The 19,004-nt window shown below is 32.1% G+C and overlaps 2 protein-coding genes across 2 annotated transcripts in view; one reads left to right on the top strand and one right to left on the bottom strand.

Moving 5' to 3' along the window:
• Window positions 1-258: 258 nt before the first annotated feature.
• LOC134710192 (uncharacterized) lies at window positions 259-6,824 on the bottom strand. The gene is made up of 2 exons (XM_063570421.1): window positions 6,657-6,824; window positions 259-1,591 (listed from the first exon to the last, which is right to left on the bottom strand). The coding sequence occupies exon 2, from the start codon at window positions 1,547-1,549 to the stop codon at window positions 599-601; it is 951 nt and encodes a 316-aa protein (XP_063426491.1). The 5' UTR covers window positions 1,550-1,591; window positions 6,657-6,824; the 3' UTR covers window positions 259-598.
• Window positions 6,761-19,004, top strand: part of LOC134710190 (uncharacterized) — a 44,261-nt gene continuing 32,017 nt past the window's right edge. The window contains exons 1-5 of the mRNA XM_063570416.1: window positions 6,761-6,931; window positions 16,733-16,785; window positions 17,288-17,366; window positions 17,661-17,782; window positions 18,517-18,574. Coding sequence (XP_063426486.1) covers window positions 6,859-6,931; window positions 16,733-16,785; window positions 17,288-17,366; window positions 17,661-17,782; window positions 18,517-18,574 — 385 coding nt within the window. The 5' untranslated portion in view covers window positions 6,761-6,858. The remainder of the gene's footprint in view (window positions 6,932-16,732; window positions 16,786-17,287; window positions 17,367-17,660; window positions 17,783-18,516; window positions 18,575-19,004) is intronic.

Genomic DNA, 19,004 nt, shown 5'->3' with positions numbered 1-19,004 from the left:
GTATGACGTCCATTATCACTGTACTAGTATACATATTTTTTAAGGGGCCAGCTGAAGGACACCTAGGGGTGCAGAAGTTTCTTGCTACATTGAAGACCCATTGATAGCCTTCGGCTGTTGTCTGTTCAATGGTCCGGTTGTTGTCGCTTTGACACATCCCCCATTTCCTTTTTCAATTTTAACTTATATCATGTATATACACGATATATGGAACAACTCAGTTTTCATAATACACATTCAGTGACATTGCAAAGATGGTAAATTCAATTTTTATTTCAACAATGTTATAAAAATAATCTTATTAAAAACAAAGATCTTAGTCAATCATGTAAATAGAGAATAACAGTAAATTATTCAAAAATTCAATAAACATATAAATACTTCTAAAAAACTATTTACAAATTAAAAATACAACTCCTGTATCCATGTGTATCATTGACTATTATGACCATATCGACTTTTATAAAATATTTTCAATTTAACAGAAAGGCATCTTATGCCATATCTGTGCAAATTTGAACAATAAAAAGATCTACCAGAACAGCTTTTAGAAAATAATTACACATATAATAAATTATGAGAATTAAACATAAAATTATTAACCATCACCAGCATCAAACCTTTTATCTTGTATAGCAAGACATAAGTGTTCTACATTTCTGTTCATAAAATTTCTAAATAAACTGGAATAATAGATTAGATTTACAAACACCTTCAAGAAAATAATTCTGATTTTGTCCACAAATGAATGTGAGAGTCTTTCCTTTTTTGCCAAATCCAACGAAAATGAAATAACCGATTCAGGTGTAAAAAATTTAAAACTGCGCAAGATATTGGATCCATCTGTAAAAGCTTTGGCCATGTGATGAAAATGTGGCGGAGGTTTGTGTAACGCCGGATAGACAATGTCATTCTCTATTTCATGACAAATAGCAACGGCTTCTTCTAAAGAGTTTATGCAGATATTATTTCTGTCTTCCATCCCTAACAAATATCCTATCCACCTCCAAAAATAAACATAATCTTTAAGATCCTCTTGACTAGCTTTTATACCAAACTGTTTAGGATACATGATAATAGCGCCCATAAATCCCGCCTGGACAAGCGTCATGTCGTACTGGGAAACATACAATTTATCCATCTTCTTCATCATATCAACCCTTGTTCTGTCATGTAATCCACACACTGTCTGGAGAGATTTTCTTGCTTTTGAATTCATATCCCAAACATTCCCACAATGCCATTGTACAACATGAGCCATTGTTTTAAGATATCTAATTAAAGATTTCCGAGGTGTATCTGATTTTCCAGTGAAGACCAACGGCTCTAACAAGTTAGTGACACACAAACCACATACCAGTGAACACATCATTGTGAAAAGGCATGCTGAAATGTTTTGCCTGAAAAATTGTTGACCTCTTTCAAATCGCTCAAGGTCAAGTTTGTCTGGAATAGCTTCAGAATAACAATTTGTCAGAGTGATCTTGTTGTCTCCCTTTGAAAGTTTCTTTAAATAATATCCCGACATTTCTTCACTGTGTGTATCCATCTTGTTTACAAGCAGTTACTACTCCAGCAACTGTTTAACAAGCTGAAATAGAGGAAAACAATTCATCAGACTAAATATTTTATTATTCTAGTTACAAACCTAAAAATAAAAATATTTAAACAAAATTATGGTAATAATAGTAGAATACATAGTGTTGTAATGGTGGTGGTATAGAAACCAGCTCACACCAGTTAACATGTTCTATTTATATAACACTAGAACACACCCGCGAAATCGCGGGCATTAAGAGCGTAGTTTAAAGTATGTAAAGTAGTGTTGGAAGAATTTTGTAAAATATTGAATGACTGGAGAATTTCAGCAAAAGAATCACAAGTCATAGTTGGGGACAGGAAAATGCTTCTTTTATTTTTTCCCTCCTCCTTTATTTCCAATATTCCCATTTTTTGGTTTTCTATCAATTTCAATATGAACATACATTTAGTATGTTATGAGCATTCAAGTAAGGAGCCTGTAATTCAGTGGTTGTTGTTTGTTTATGTGTTACATATTTGTTTTTCGTTCATTTTTTTGTACATAAATAAGGCCACTAGTTTTCTGGTTTGAATTATTTTACAGTGTCAGTTCTGGGCCTTTTAAGGCTGAGTATGAGGTATGGGCTTTGCTCGTTGTTGAAGGTCGTAAGGTAACCTATAGTTGTTAATATCTGTGTCATATTGGTGGGCTTTGCTGGTTGTTGAAGGTCGTACGGTAACCTATAGTTGTTAATAAATGTGTCATATTGGTCTCTTGTGGAGAGTTGTCTCAACATGGCAATCATACCACATCTTCTTTTTTTGTAATCAATGAATTTTGTAAAAAATTTAATGACTGGAGAATTTCAGAAAAGGTTTCAAAAGTTCACATAAATATTTTTAGCGCTTATCTGTATATTATGAACATTCATTACTTTATAAATATAGTGTATTTACTTTCAATTCTAAGTTTACTAATCGATCCATAGTGGTTATTGATATAGTATACAGAACCTCTCTATTTAATAAACCCTGTGACTGCCGTGGATAGTAAACTTGAAAATAATAGCAGATAGAATTCTGAAAATACACTTTATTCTTTGTATATGTATGTTCAAACTCAAAGTAAACAGAAAAACGCAAACCGGAAGTCTAATCTGACTTAAAATTTCATCCAATGACGGGACAATATCCAGATGCCTTTTTTCTCGTTTTTCTCTCAAAATAACTCAATCCGAATAATCATATAAATGGATGACAAATGGCACTATACACAGTACCTATAGGACACAAAGGCGTGTTGATTAATTTCTTGTGGAAAGAAGAGAAGCGACACCCAAATTGAGGTCTTCTCGTTTAATAGTATAGATACAACAAGTGACATTGATACCACAATATTAAGCGTAATACCACTGTCCCAGGTTAGGGGGAGGGTTAGGATCCCGCTTACATGTTTAACCCTGCCACATTATTTATGAATGTGCCTGTCCCAAGTCAGAAGCCTGTAATTCAGTGGTTGTCGTTTGTTTATGTGTTACATATTTGTTTTTTGTTCATTTTTTGTCGAGCCTTCGTCTTTAGTCAAAAAAGCGAGACTAAGCGATCCTATATTTCGGCGGCGTCTGCGGCGTCCACAAATATTCACTCAGTGGTTAAAGTTTTTGTGTAATAAAATTTATTTTTAGACAGATGAGTGCTAATTTAGCCTTCAAAGATGGTTTATAAGAGCATCAAGATTATTTTTTACATGTTTTATGGGCTGTTTTCTGTTTGACAGTCCGTATTTTCATAGCTAGACCGGCCATCGGTCCAGAAATTAATGTACTGTTTACAAACACTCTTTTTCTACACGAAATTTTTGACGCAATTTTACAAAAAAATGAGATGAAAGACATATGATTTTCATTGGATTTGCTGAATGATATATATGTACACAGTTTCAGAAAAGGTATTACTTCAAGCAATTGAAATTCTACTTTTAGTCAAATTTTGGTGAAATATGTGACATCTTTCCCCCCCTTTTTGCAATATTTCCTAACAAATAAATGCAGATTGTTGCCATGGATACACCAAAAAGAAATTATATTTTACCATTTTATATACTGGAAATAAAATCTATGGAAGATTCTGATTACATACATATGCCCTTATATGACACAAACAGTAAGCTTGATATTGCAAGAAAGCAATGAAAAGGAATGGTAAAATTCATAAGTGCACATTTTAGTATTTTTTTCTAACTGTTTATTGCTACCTTATGGCATACTTACCAAGCTCATAGTTGTATAATTTACGACTTTTTATGCCACAAATCTATTGATATTTAGATTCAAAATCAACTTGAGTTAATAAGTGTTTAACAATGACAATGTGTGTCAATTTTATTGTTTACAGTCCTTAGCAACCAAAATTAGACATTTTGACACTAGGCTTATATTTGTACTCTATCTGCTTAAGGCTTGCTTATGATGGATTGGGCTGCATGTAGTAGCCCAAGTATTGAAAGCGTTGGTTTTTTTCTTGCGAATATATCAAATTATTGTTTTTATCAAGATTTCATGTTACATTTTGGCATATATTAAATGTATAGTTAAATCAGATGTAAGAAATTGATTCCCTATCATCAAGTTTTTTAATCAAGTTTGTGCAAGAAAGCAATGAAAAGGGAATGGTAAAATTCATAAGGGCAAATTTTAGTATTTTTTTCTAACTGTTTATTGCTACCTTTGAAGGCTGTATGGTGACCTATAGTTGTTAATGTCTGTGTCATTTAGGTCTTTTGTGGATAGTTGTCTCATTGGCAATCATACCAGGTTCTTCTTTTTTATATTCATAGTTTACCGACTGAATTTGGATTGTGATCAAATTTTTGACATAAATAGGTTTCTGACACAAAATAAATTGGTTCAAAGATCTTATAAATATATTGTGCAATACTGTGCAAGTAAAGATTTCTTCTTGAAACATTTCAAAATTTGAAGAATTTTGAATAAAAATATAATTCACATAAAAAAATTGGAAAAAAATCCCCCCCCCCCAAATTTTTTGAAACCCCTCTTGGAGCATTAACGCCAAAACTCAATCCCAGCCTTTTCTTTGTAGTATTAGAAACTAGAATAATGCTTATTTTTTTCCCATTTTGGCCCCTAAATCCTAAACTGTTGGCCCCATAATCCTGCAAATGATTCCCAACCTTCTACTTGTGGTATTTAACACTGTGGTCCAATTTCAGAGCAATGGAAATACTTATACACAAGTTATTATCCCAAAACTACAAAAAAATGCTTGTTTTCAGCCCCTTTTTTTGGGCCCCTAATACCTTTGGGACCATCAATCCCAACCTTCTTTGTGTGGTATTGAACCTTCTTAAAAAAATTATAAAGATCCATTTACTTTAACTTAAGTTATTGTCCTTAAATCAATGTACCCTCGGACGACGACCCAGACAACATCATTATAAAATATATGGTTCACTACTGATCCCCTACGGATCCATAGAGGGTTATTAAAATCCATAGGGGGTGAGGCCGGAGGGGGTCAGTAGTTAACCGTATAACAAATTTATCGGACGGTGGACTTTTACTGCAGTGTTTTGTTGAAAAATAAACAATGAAACACAACAACATTTATAGATGACGTCGCCATTAACGCGTCATTAACCCCATATGATACTTTCTAACCCTACACGGTCTCATAGGGGTCACCACGTGACTGCGTTGAACCAATCACAACGTGATAATTCATCTGCGGTTCGATAAACTGTTATATGATCCCAATTTTTTTTAATGCCAAGCATGAATTTGCCATCAAATAAACTGTTAAAACAGAAAATTCACAATTTTTTTAACTATTAAAAGTGAAATATACTTATCCTCTGCTTAGTATATATCTAGGATTTTGATTGGTTAACACACGTCGTTACAAAACCCATAGCCCGTGGGTGTTGTTAACCCATATCTCCGGACATTAATAACCATTATCCTGAGGAACTTCATGCAAGTTTTCCTTGGTTCCATGATTGCTCCTTGTGAAATGTTGAATTCTGCAGATTATCCATGATGTTTGTAATTAAATATTTAATTCATTAACCATTTTGACCTATGCCAATCATTTACACTCATGTCATACATTTAATGCATCACTTGACTGCCACCTTTTCAAGGAATGGGACTACTGACCTAGCTATGCAAATGACCCATATTGCTGTCACACCATCAATGAAGTAACTCTCACAACCAATAACGCCAGTCTTCTATGTCTCTGTCATGTCTGTATTAAAATCATCTTATATTTGACTACCTGTAGGGTTCTACTCTACACCAGCGTAATAAATATGTAAAATTTACAAATTTCAATAAAACTTTTTTAGAAAATGAAAAAACATTGTTTCACGTTACACTTATCATGCTTATAGTACCTGAATTTCCGTAAATATGGTACAGATATGACATTTTAACACCCTTCAGTACACTGTACACTTCAGAGTGTTAAAATATCCATATCTACGGATATGAACGTAGATAACTTATAATATTTTTTTTAAAAAATCCAATAATTCAATGCCAATGCGTTGAAACAAAACAAAAATAAGGTGCAAACAAACCTTTAGGAGGTGAAAGTATGTTTTGTGAACGTGTAAGGTGTGCACATGTTCTGGGAGAGAACAGACTTGATACTAACTTACTATACTATAGTCCTACAGGGATTGTTACTCATTGGGCAAGGAGTTTTCTGTAGAAATTCATAGCACGTTTTCAAGGCAGAGACCATTTGATTTCCGGGGGGGGGGGGGGGGGGGGGGGGGGGGGGGGGGGGGGGGGGGGGGGGGGGGGGAGGGCTTTGGGGTTTTTTTTCTGGACAATTTTTTTTTTGTCTACGGTGAAGAACAATTTTTTTTCGCGACAAGTCGAAAACATTTTTTTCTTTCAATTTTAGCAATACATATCGGAGCAGCCAAGGGTGAAACAAACATTTTTTTTTCTCTTAATCAAAAACAAATTGATTTTTTCTCCAAAAACTGGAAACAAACTTTTCCCCCCCCCCCCACAGAAAATCAAATGGTTGCTACCTAAGAATAAATTGGTAATGACAGTGATTATCTTAGGTGTTTTTGAATGAAATATATATATACCCACCGGTTCACATAATTAGATGCACTATAAATTACATTATTTTAGTGTATAAAAAATGCGAATTTCATCTTTGGTTTCGTAACAACAATCTTCTGTTTCCTTCCTTCAATCTTTGACAAGGAATCAGTCGTCAATAGAGGAAGAGCCAGTTCAACCGGTGAAAAACTCAAACAGAAAACCAGTTTCCTACTAAAAAATATGAAGAATGGCGCTAAATCTTGCAGAGGGTCGAAAGAAATATCTTTCTGTTTTAGGATTACAAAACGATGCTTCCAACGGTAAAATAAGTTCTATGAAGAAAAATCACACCAAGCCTCGAGATACTGTTTAATTTTGAATTGTCACTTTTCGTGACATTTGAAAATGCTGCACATGTAAAATCTAACCAAAGACCGACTAATGTTTTCACCTTTGTAAATTTTCATATCTTTTGAAAAGCTTACTATTTTCATGCATTCAAATTTAATCCTTACGGAGGTGCAAATTAAAGAGTGGTCTGCTGCCCCCCCCCCCCCCCCCCCCCCCCCTATAATACCTGTATAGAGGGGTATCCTTCTTTAGAGGGATAAAATTATCCCTCTATAGAGGGGTATTTTTGTTTGCACTGGTTTTAAAGCAAATTAGGGCAGATTGGCATTTTCTAGTTATATTGGCTATCATCTCTAGCATTATATGCATCAACATATGCACTTTTGGGTATCTGGTTGTTCTGGCCCCAAACCGATCAGGCCCCAAGTCAATCTGGCCCAAAGTCGATCCGGCCCCATATCAAAATAAGAATAAACTATATTGATTTTGAAGGAATTTGTGACAAATTGTAACAGTATAAATGGAATTTTCAAAAAGTGTCGGGATAACAACAGGTACATGTAAGTGAAGTATTGGAGTACATGTACCTGGTTCAGTTTAACTTAAAGAACTATTTTAAATTGATACGAACATGAGTGTGTGTCTGTTTGAATAGCAGCTTCAACATATTTTAAAATATGAAGGATTTTTCCATGAATAGTTGGAAGGTCATGGCGATTTTAATTTTGTTTAGTTCATTCACAGAATATCTAAATAAATATTTACAGTCCAATGGAACCTATAAAATTTAACTCATCATGATGACTTGTTAAATCAAATCATTAGTCTATAACTGGTTTGTTTATTCAAGAATTGTCTGATGATTGTGAACTACATTTAAGGTAATGCCACTCTAATCACTTAATTCAATCAAATCCTGATTAATTAAAGTTACGTAATCAATTTCAATTTCAATTTCAATTCTTTGTTACTTTAAGCACATTATGCTTATCAGTGCAATAAATACAAATACATTTTTATAACACAATAACCAACAAGGTCTTTATAGATGTCGAGGTCTAACATGTTGGTCACATACCATACAAGGAAATGCCATTGTGATATTAAAAATCAACTGCATTCTGTCTTCTCTTTTATAGAAAGGATTCGGCAAATCAAACAACATTTCGCAATTTGAGAAAAAAGTAGGTCCGGTAAGAGCCTATTTGGGCCTCAAATTCCAGGTTCATCTATTCAAGCCTAAATATTAAAAATCTACCAAACATGTAAAAAACGTCACTTTTCAGATTTTTTTGGGGTCAACCTAGTTGTTTTATACTCATCTATTTTTCAAAGGACATTTTTTTTTTACCGTAAACCTTTCTACCATGTTTACATTATAATAAAAATCACACACATTTATGAATTACAATTAATGTATTTCTTTATTTTTGTTCCTTATAAAATATATTTTTGTTGGGGCCCGATTGACTTGGGCCGGATCAACCCAAAGGCGCACTTTTGATGTCTACCGTCGTCCACAAATATTCACTCTGTGGTAAAGGTATTGGAAATTTTAAAAACTTCCTTAAACTATCCTGGATTTCTACCTAACTTGGACAGAAGCTTGTATATGTTCATAAGATAGTATATATCCAGTACAAGGGTGTGGAAACGGTCATATTTGTCAGTCTTGTCCTAAACTGAAAGCATTTTTTCTAAATCAGTAATTTGGATTTAGGTCAAATTTCATTTTTTAACAGAATTCATTTCGATCATTTCGTTGAGATCAAGTTTCTAAATTTTGCATTTTGAACTTGTTTTTGTTTTGTTATCCCTTTCCTGTATTAAAACTGTCTGCCACTACAGTATAGTGTTATAATCTTGAAGGCCCTCAAAATGACTAAAGTAATGCTTCTTGGAAATATTGGCTAATGGTCGCTAATCTCTTTACCTGTGTTTTTAATTCACACCTGGCTATTAATCACAAGCTCAGATCTAATATTATAAAAAAAAATAATTCCATAAGAACTGTCTTCGTTATTTAATTACTGTTCAGGTAAAACAATTGTCAATTATGATTTAAAATTAACAGTCAGAGCTCTGACATAAACAAGTCAGAATAAAATGACTTCCATAGGTCAGATATAATTTGATGTAAGAGTTGTCTCCCTTCTTGCACTCAACCGAATATGACTTGTACAGGTCAGTTTATGTCAGACTTTAATTTATCATAAAATGACTTCCACAGGTCAGCTTTTGCACAAAATATTGTGACTTAATATCGTCATATTCTAATTAGATTTATGTCCCTTTTTGATGCATTTTGACTTAGAGAGGTCATTTTTTGTTCTGACTTGAAGCAGTCATTACTACCACTTTGTTATCAATCTCCATAAAAATATAGTGATTACTTGTTTCCAATCAAAGAGTTTAAAAAGTGGGGCTCATCAAACCTTCTTCTTTCCAGAATCTTAACATAAAATATTTATCTCATTGAATTTAATCATTTCAAAATACAAACAAAAACCAGGGGAGAAAAAATGGATCATACAATTTTCTGTCAATATCAAAAGATTTACAAAATACAATATTGGATACATTTACTAGTACCATGACAATACCTTCAATCTTCCAAGGAAAAAATAAAGGATCTATTCTCATCCACCTTTAGCTAAATTTATCAAGAGCAAAACATTTATTATTTTAATATTTCATTGAGGTAAATACTGCTGTGCTAACTGACTCAAACAAGTCACACTATGTTCTGACTTAAAAAAGTCAGTCAAAACTAAACTTATTTCAACCAAGTCTAGTTCTGTCATATTGATTTAAAAATGTATTGGAAAGCCAGATATAGCACAGAGGAAATAAGGTCCCCTCAAGTCACAATGAGGACTATAAAAAAAATATTTGGTATATTCAATATTTAAATGCATTTTCTTTTAAACAAGTCAAATCATGTTTTGACTTTTAACAGTCAGTCCAAAACTAATTGTATTGCAATTTTTAGAGTGGGGCACTGACATATGATATGAAATGAAAGTATGGGAACGTCAGAATATAGGAAATGTATCTTAAGATCCCCTAAAATAAATAACCATTTGACTAAATTGTTTCTAAACATTTATCAAATAATAAATTCGCAGATTCAGAAGCAGGGCTTAAAGGAACTCATTAATATTGTACACCTATCATTGATTTGAAAATTTGTTCTGCAATCTGACTTTAACAGGTCAAATCATGTTCAGGCAAATTGACTTTAACAGGTCAAATGGGCATGTTCAGACAAATTGACTTAAACAGGTCAAATCATGTTCTTACTTAAAAAAATCAGTCAAAAGCTAAGTTTATGGAAATTTTGAATTTTTTAAGTCAGACATTGCCATACATGTATGATATTAATGTTATGTATGGAAGAGTCAGATAAAAGACACGTAAACTACATGCAAGATCCTCTAAGATAAATGACCATTTGATTTAATTGTTTCTTAAAAAACTTATTAATAAATAAACTCAACAGTGGCAGATTCAGAAGGGGGGTAAGACTAAGAGGAAGATCACTTCGCTTTGATTTGAAATTTTGTTCTTCAAACTGACTTGAACAGGTCAAATCATGTTCTGACTTAAAAGAGTCCGTCAAAAACTAAATGGTTTGCAAAGTTCTGTAATAGTCGGGCATTATCATGATTGTGATGTAATAGTTAGAATGTATGGATACAAGTAGGAAAAAAAATCACAAATATTAAGTCACAATTGTAAGACCTATATAAAAGATAATTTGGTATATTTTTGATATCTTAATATTTCATTGAGGTAAATCCTTTAAGTGCAAACTGACTTGAACAAGTCACATTATGTTCTGACTTCAAGGAGTCAGTAAAATACTATACTTTAATTAAGTATTGCAACTTTAAGTCTGGGATTGTCATATGCATTTAAGAATGTATAAGAAACTCAGATAAAAGACACCCAATAATAAAGTCACAAAAATGAGGACTATAAAAAAGTGTATGGTATACTAGTATTTAAAATTCAAATATATTTTGTTAACAAATTTCTTCAAATTATCTTAAAAAAATTATTATATTTCTGTTTTTTCATGACTAATTTCTGTTAAATTAATATTTGGAACTTTTGGTTTTAAAAAAAAAACATTATTTTAAAAACCATTTGACTGAATTGTTTCTTAAAAAAAATTCAATCTTATTAAAATAAATTCTCATCACTTGCTCCTCGATTTTTTATATGTCGCCGTGTGCGACATATAAAAAAATCAAGGAGCAAGTAATGAGAACTTATTTTAATAAGATTGAAAAAAATAATGAATTAATTAACTCTACAGTAGCAGATTCAGATATGGAGGGGGCTTAAAGAAAGAAGACCTAGTTTTGATTGGACATTTTTTCCCTGTCAACTGACTTTAACAGGTCAAATCGTGTTCTGACTTCAAAGAGTCAGTCCCAACTAAACTTATTTCAACTTTATAGTCTAGTTTTTTCATATTGATTTAAAAATGTACGGAAAAGCCAGATAAAAGACTGACGAAATAAGGTCCCCATACGGCTCAATAATGAGGACTATAAAAAAGTTTATTTTGCATATTCAATATTCAAATATATAATTTGCAAATTATGTTCCGACTTCAAAGAGTCAGTCAAAAACTTCACTTTAGCTTATTAGTACAACTTTTTAGTCTGGCATTGTCATATGCATTTAAGAATGTATTGGAAAATCAGATAAAAGACACCCAATAATAAAGTCACAATAACAAGGACTATAAAAAAATGTCTTTGGTATATTTTATATTCAAATATATTTTGTTTACAAATTTCATCAAATCATCTTGAAATTATTATTATATTTCTGTATTTTCATGACCTTTCTTTTCTGGTAAGTTAACACATGGAACTTTTGGTTGTAAAATAAATTATTTTTAACCATTTGACTGAATCGTTTCTAATAAACCTATCAATCAATTAACCCAACAGTAGCAGATTCAGATAAGGGGAAAAGGGGGGGGGGCATAGTTTTCATTGGATTTAATTTATCTCTGTAAACTGACTTTTACAGGTCAAATTCATGTTCTGACTTCAAAGAGTCAGTCAAAACTAAACTTATTTCAACTTAATTAAGTCTAGGATTTTCATATTGATTTTAAAATGTATGGGAAACCAGATAAAAGACTGACGAAATAAGGTCCCCCAAAGTCACAATAATGAGGACTATAAAAAAATGTATTTGGTATATTTTATATTTAAATGTATTTTGTTAACAAATTATATCAAATTAATATCTTAAAAATTTATTCTATTTCTGCATTTTCATGATTTTTTTACATATAGAACTTATAGTTGTAAAAAAAATATTCTAAAAACCATTTGACTGAATTGTTTCTTAAAAAAAATTATCAATTAATTAAAATCAACAGTAGCAGATTCAGATAAAGAAAAAGGGGGATGCTAAGATGAAGAAACCTAGTTTAATTGGATTTTCCCACCTGTAAACTGACTTTATCAGGTCAAATCATGTTCTGACTTCAAAGAGTCTGTCAAAACTAAACTAATTTCAACTTTTAAGGCCAGGATTTTCATATTGATTTAAAAATGATGGAACATTTTTAATTGATATATTCAATATTCAAATGTATTTTGATTTCTAAAGATTTTCATCAAATTATTTAAAAAAAAATATTGTATTATTTCTGTATTTTCATGACTTTTTTCTGTTAAATTAAGATTTGGAACTTTTGGTTTTAAAAAAACATTATTTTAAAAACCATTTGACTGAATTGATTCTTAAAAAAAAATATGAATTAATTAACTCAACAGTAGCAGATTCAGATATGGAGGGGGCTTAAAGGAAGAAGACCTAGTTTTGATTGGACATTTTTTCCCTGTCAACTGACTTTAACAGGTCAAATTATGTTCTGACTTCAAAGAGTCAGTCAAAAACTTCACTTTAGCTAATTAGTACAACGTTTTAGTCTGGCATTGTCATATGCATTTAAGAATGTATTGGAAAATCAGAATATATTAATTTTAAACGATTTGACTGAATTGTTTCTAATAAACCTATCAATTAATTAACCCAACAGTAGCAGATTCAGATAATGGGAAAAAAGGGGGGGGGGGGGGCTTAGAAGAAGAAGACATAGTTTTCATTGGATTTAATTTATCTCTGTAAACTGACTTTAACTGGTCAAATTCATGTTCTGACTTCAAAGAGTCAGTCAAAACTAAACTTATTTCAACTTTTAAGTCTAGGATTTTCATATTGATTTTAAAATGTATGGGAAACCATATAAAAGACTGACGAAATAAGGTCCCCCAAAGTCACAATAATGAGGACTATAAAAAAATGTATTTGGTATATTTTATATTCAAATGTATTTTGTTAACAAATTTCATCAAATTAATATCTTAAAAATTTATTTTATTTTTGTATTTTCATGACTTTTTTTCTGTTATGTTAACATATAAAACTTTTGATTGTAAAAACATTATTCCAAAAACCATTTGACTGAATTGTTTCTTAAAAAAAAAATATCAATTAATTAACTCAACAGTAGAAGATTCAGATAAGGAGAAAAAAGGGGGGGGGGGGGGCTAAGATGAAGAAACCTAGTTTGATCGGATTTTTTTCTTCTCCTGTAAACTGACTTAAATAGGTCAAATTATGTTCTGTTTTAAAAAAATGTTGAGGAGAAAATACTTAGAAAATCAGACTAAGTTTGGTGACTTTGTTGTCCTTCAAGAAGCGGTACATATATATAATACATAATATTTTCACTGTTTTTTAAATACATGTAAAAGTTGAAAGATAACTATCTATTGGGTGTTTTTAAATAGATTTTTTAGCAACATTTATAACTTTGTAATTATGTTCAATCGTACACTTGTTATTTTTAATATAGATTTTTTGGGAACAAAATCTTGTCAGGATTTCTTATGGTACTAGCATGGCAAGAGCATTCATATTCTTAAATACTCATAACATTAAAAACAAGTCAGTATCTTCAGATCATTCTGAGTCTTATTGAATTAAAGTCAGAATAGTTATCAAAAGTACCAGGATTGTCATTTACATGTAGTATGCCAGACGCGCGTTTCATTCAGACTTTTATAAGTCGGAACATACTGACTTCCAATGTTCTTCTCACTTCTGTAGAAACAAAGACTATCTATATTTTAAATAAAAGGTTAATGCTTTATGTGGCTATGCATCTGGGGTAAGAATTATAGATGCGTACGGTAACTTCATAGGAAAACATATATGCCATGTAATTAATAAGAAGTGATTCATGTGAGAGGAAAATAATACTGAATAGACAATTCTGTTTGCACAAACACTGATCAATATAATATGTAAAGGTGGTCTCTCAGCAAATAAAAATAATTGTAAGAGGACGCTGTTAGGAGGTCTCTCAAACAAAGCTCCAATAATTTGTCATTCCCATGGTCGCCTGACATTGAGCAAGTTCAAGTAAAAATTGGTTTGGTCTAGTAAAGTGATATGCATACATGTAAGTAACTTCTAGGGATTGACCCTGTATGTCATTCAAATCTTCTTGAAATGACGAACAGGAATATTATACGGTTAAGGGGTGGTGATCCAGACCATTTCAGAAAGGTGGATGGGGATGACCCCCATGGACTTTCCCTTTATTTTATTTGATTCGTTGTATTGTCCCATATAATAATATATAGGCTTAAGGGGTGGGGATCTCAACCGCTTACAAATTTACAAACATAAGGGAGTGGGGTGACCCCAAGGGACTTTATCTTTATTTCATTTGATTTGTCTTGTTGTCACTTACACCTATATATATGGTACAGTTGTGGGGGTCTTGACCATTTACATGTTTTCACACAGGAGGGGTGGTGTGACCCCCCCCCCCAAGGGACTTCCCCTATATTTCATTGGGTTTGTTTTATTTTCCCATACAAGAATATATATGGTTTATGGGTGGGGATCTCGACCGTTTACAAAATATGAGAACATTCACAAATGGCAAGGGGGGGTTAAACCCAGAGACTAGCCCAGTATATTTCATTCAAATCAATTTGACATTATAAAAAGGAATATATATGGTTTAAAGGGGATCTTATCATTTTCAAGATGTAAGATTTTTCTCAAATGACAAGGGGTGGGGCGACCCATAGAGACTTGCCTGGTATATTTCATGATACTTTACAGAGAGAACAAATTGAGTTTAGGGGGCAGGATTCTCGATAGTCCAAATAATTATGACGTCTTGAAAGGCTATTATATTTTTTTTCATTGACGCCTTACATCAAGTAAGGCGTCAAAGAAAAAACTTATAATAGCCTTTCAAGACGTCATAATTATTTGGACTAGATTCTCGACTGTTCACAAGTTAAATGACAGGAGTAGGGGTTATCCCTTTGAGACTCACCCTACATTTCATTTGATTTATTTTTAATATCATATTCCATAATCATAACTGAAAACCCGTTTTGTGAATCTTTTAATGTTCTCAAGTTAAAATCCTTTTTTTTTTTAAATAAAACTAAAAAAATATTTGGTTCTTTAGTTAAACCCTCCCTTCCTTTTTCCTTTATTTAACTTATTCCGATTTTCATTTCATTTTCATGAATATCAATATTCAAAAGATCGTTTTTCTCATTGGGAGAAACGAAAAAACAAATATATTTAATAAGCCGCAAACTCGGAAAGGTTTAAAAGTCAATTCATGATTGAGTTTAAAAATAGAAAAATCACGTGACGATGTTCATCTTAAAGCAATAATTTCACTTTTAAAATTGCACTGACTGGTTAATAATGTTAATACTGTTTAAGACAACACGAGTTGTCTCCCGAAAATAACAGTTCATTATCATAACAACATTTTCTGACCTGAACAAGTCAGAATTGTCAGACACCAGGTCATCTCAAAGGCCACGCGTCCGTATTTACAGGTCACGCGCCTTCATAAAACAGCAACAAAATCACTTGCAAAGACCTTCTTTACACGTAAAAAATATTAAAATGGCCATGAAAATACGGAGGTAATATGAATTACCATCTGAAAATGACCACATTGACCTAGATTTTCACTAAAAAAACGTAAATAATCACTATATTTTCAATAACTTCTCGTTCGAGAAACTCCCAAAACAACGACTCTCAAACACGTGATCTCTCGCAAAAAACCACGTGATCGTATGTGTCTTAGATCGGCGGCAAATTCAAAATAACTTCTGGTTTGACGGACTCGATGGAAAACTACGCAAAACAAAAATTGACCCGTACAGGTCAGAATTTCAAAACATTTTCTGACTTGAAGAAGTCAGTTCATTCTGACTTGTTTATGTCAGAGCTCTGACTGATTAAATTAAAACTTGATTTAATTTACGTAGAAAAAAACATGTCTGGGTCAAAGTTATTAAGGCTGGGTCAAAGTATTTGATGTCACAAAGCAGTGATATGGAATAATATTAAGAGCTGAGCAGAGTGATATAGACAATTGGACAACCGATAAAGTTCATTATTCCATTCACAACATTTACAAGATGTAGTATCAATATACATGTATATATCCCAAAGTTGCAAGACATCATATGGTTAGTGATGTTGAACATTAACAAATTTCAGTTAAATAGTCTTATGTAGAAAACACAAGTTGACTTTTAAAATTTTCTAACAATTATTATACTCTGTTAGGAAATCCTTATCACAAGGTTTACTTTTGGGAATACATGAAATAGTGATAAGTAAATGTAGAAAATAGACATTTTGCCTTAAAAGTTTTTTCAATTTTTTTTCAGAGGATATTAAAAAGAAATACAAAAAACTAGCTTTACAGCATCACCCAGACAAGGTTTGTAAAAATATTATTCAATGGGTTTTTAGTTTTACAAAAATATAGGTGATTTAGTTTGAAGGAAGTATTTAAAAGAAAGTTGGATAATCAATTATTTATTAAAAAGTTATTCCCCTTTGGAAATTTAATATGTATATAGAATTGCATTGTAAGCCATCTCTCTTGTACATTTCTTGTCAAATATTTATATCAGCAATAATCCAATTTTACATTCCACTGAACATAGAAAATGATGGTGCAGATTGAAGTATTTAAAAGAAAGTTAGATAATCAATTATTTTTAAAGAGTTATTCCCCTTTGGAAATTGAATATAAGAATTGAATTGTAAGCAATCTTTCTTGTACATTTCATACATTTCTTGTCAGATATTTATATCAGCAATATTCCAATTTTACAGTCCACTGAAAATAGGAAATGATAGTGCAGATTGGGCATCCATGTGTTGACTTGTGGACACTATCTTGTATAACAGTTTCAGATTTTTTTTATATTTTCTAGAATCCAGATGATCCTGGTGCTACTGAGACATTTCAGAGACTTAGTCAAGCTTATTTCCAGCTAACAAGAAAATATGCAGGTCTGTTCATACTTATACTTAAGAATTGAAATTTGCCTTTGTAATCTTGTGCTTATGAAGTGGGTCTCATTGGGGTGTAAGCCTGACGTGGGATTGGTTGATTTTTTTTAAGTGTGAGCTATGAAAGTAAAATAATTTAACAGGAAAACAGGAAACGAAGTTGGGTGGACACAGGAAATTACATGCCAGAAGCAGGATATGCATTCTGACAAAACAATAAGCTGGATCCTGGATCCACATCCCCCAAATGAGACCCCCTATCAATACTTATACCATTTATATTTTGTTTTCTAGTGAACAGGATAGTAGGAGGATGCTGTCAAAGTTGTGGATGTCAGTACTGCTATGAAACTGACGACGAAGAAGAAGATTTTACTGATGAAGATCTTGAAGAAGATGATGAAGAAAGCTATGCTGTATGTTTTTTCAAGATCAGTTTTAAAACATCACAGATACTTTATTTATTGCATATACAGTGTTTTTCTGGATTAAGTTTTATAAAAAATGGAAAACAACACATTTAATGATTTAAATGCGTCCAAAGCGCTTTTCTGGATTTACCTTCATCAGGAACGCTGAATGCCAAACATTTGAACTCTGAAGATATATAAATACTGAAAATATTTGAAGAGCTATATTTTAAAAATACCTAAAAAAAGATAGCCAAATTCATCTAAAGTCAACTTTGTCTGAGGGAGTTGAAACCTTAGTTTTATAATAATTTCAAAATTTATAAATGGACAATTTTAATAAAGTTGGTTAAATCATGTCAGTACCGAAGCACTGACTACTGAGCTGATGATACCCTCATAGTTGATAGGACTTTAACTCCAGCAAAAACTACTTTGACCAAAAACTTTAACCTTAAGCGGGACAGAAGTACAGAAGAAACTATGGACACCCAGACCGAACACTATTAGTTAGGCATCTCTAAGGATTAAAGGACACATTCTTGTTTCAGCATAATGGACTATGATGTTAGAGTGTTAAAAAACAAATAAAAACATGGATAAGATAAGGGTCCTTGTAGATAAAGCAAATCATGGTATTGCCAATCTAAATTAATTTCCATTGAATTAGTTTTCATTTTTAATGGGCATGTAATTATTTCATGTCAACAAAGGATCATTTCTTCTCTATATTTTTTCAGTCTTGGTTCTTCAGAAAGTTGTTTGTCGATGTATTCGGAGATTTTGTTTTTCAAAGAAGTAAGTAGTTTATCTTTATTTCTGTTTTGAGTTATGAATATGATTTACCCTGTAATAATTTCTCAATTAACAATAACCAACTTATTTTTGCAGACTCTTTTACGTATGAATATAAAAGAGAAGATGTGGTATGATTGCCAATGAGATAACTCTCCACAAAAGACCAAATGGCACAATAATTTTAGGTCTCTGTACCGCTTAGTCCCTTATAAAATGCTCCAAAATGTCAAATGTAAAACAATTCAAATGAGAAAACTAACGGTCTTAATTTGTGTACAAAAATATGAACAAAAAACAAATATGTAACACATAAACAAACAACCGCTGAATTACAGGCTCCTGACTTGGAATAGGCACATACTAAGAATTTGGCAGGGTTAAACATGTTAGAGGGATCCCACTGTTCCCCTTACCTGGGAAGCCCTTTCTA

This window comes from Mytilus trossulus, chromosome 3 (genome assembly GCF_036588685.1).
Source record: "Mytilus trossulus isolate FHL-02 chromosome 3, PNRI_Mtr1.1.1.hap1, whole genome shotgun sequence".
Lineage (NCBI taxonomy): Eukaryota > Metazoa > Mollusca > Bivalvia > Mytilida > Mytilidae > Mytilus > Mytilus trossulus.
The sequence above is the reverse complement of the archived record's forward strand: the minus strand, read 5'-3'. Positions and strand labels throughout refer to the sequence as shown.

Bases quoted from the DNA above. Each gene is read 5' to 3' on its own strand.
- LOC134710192 (XM_063570421.1), bottom strand. From the start codon at position 1,549: ATGGATACACACAGTGAAGAAATGTCGGGATATTATTTAAAGAAACTT.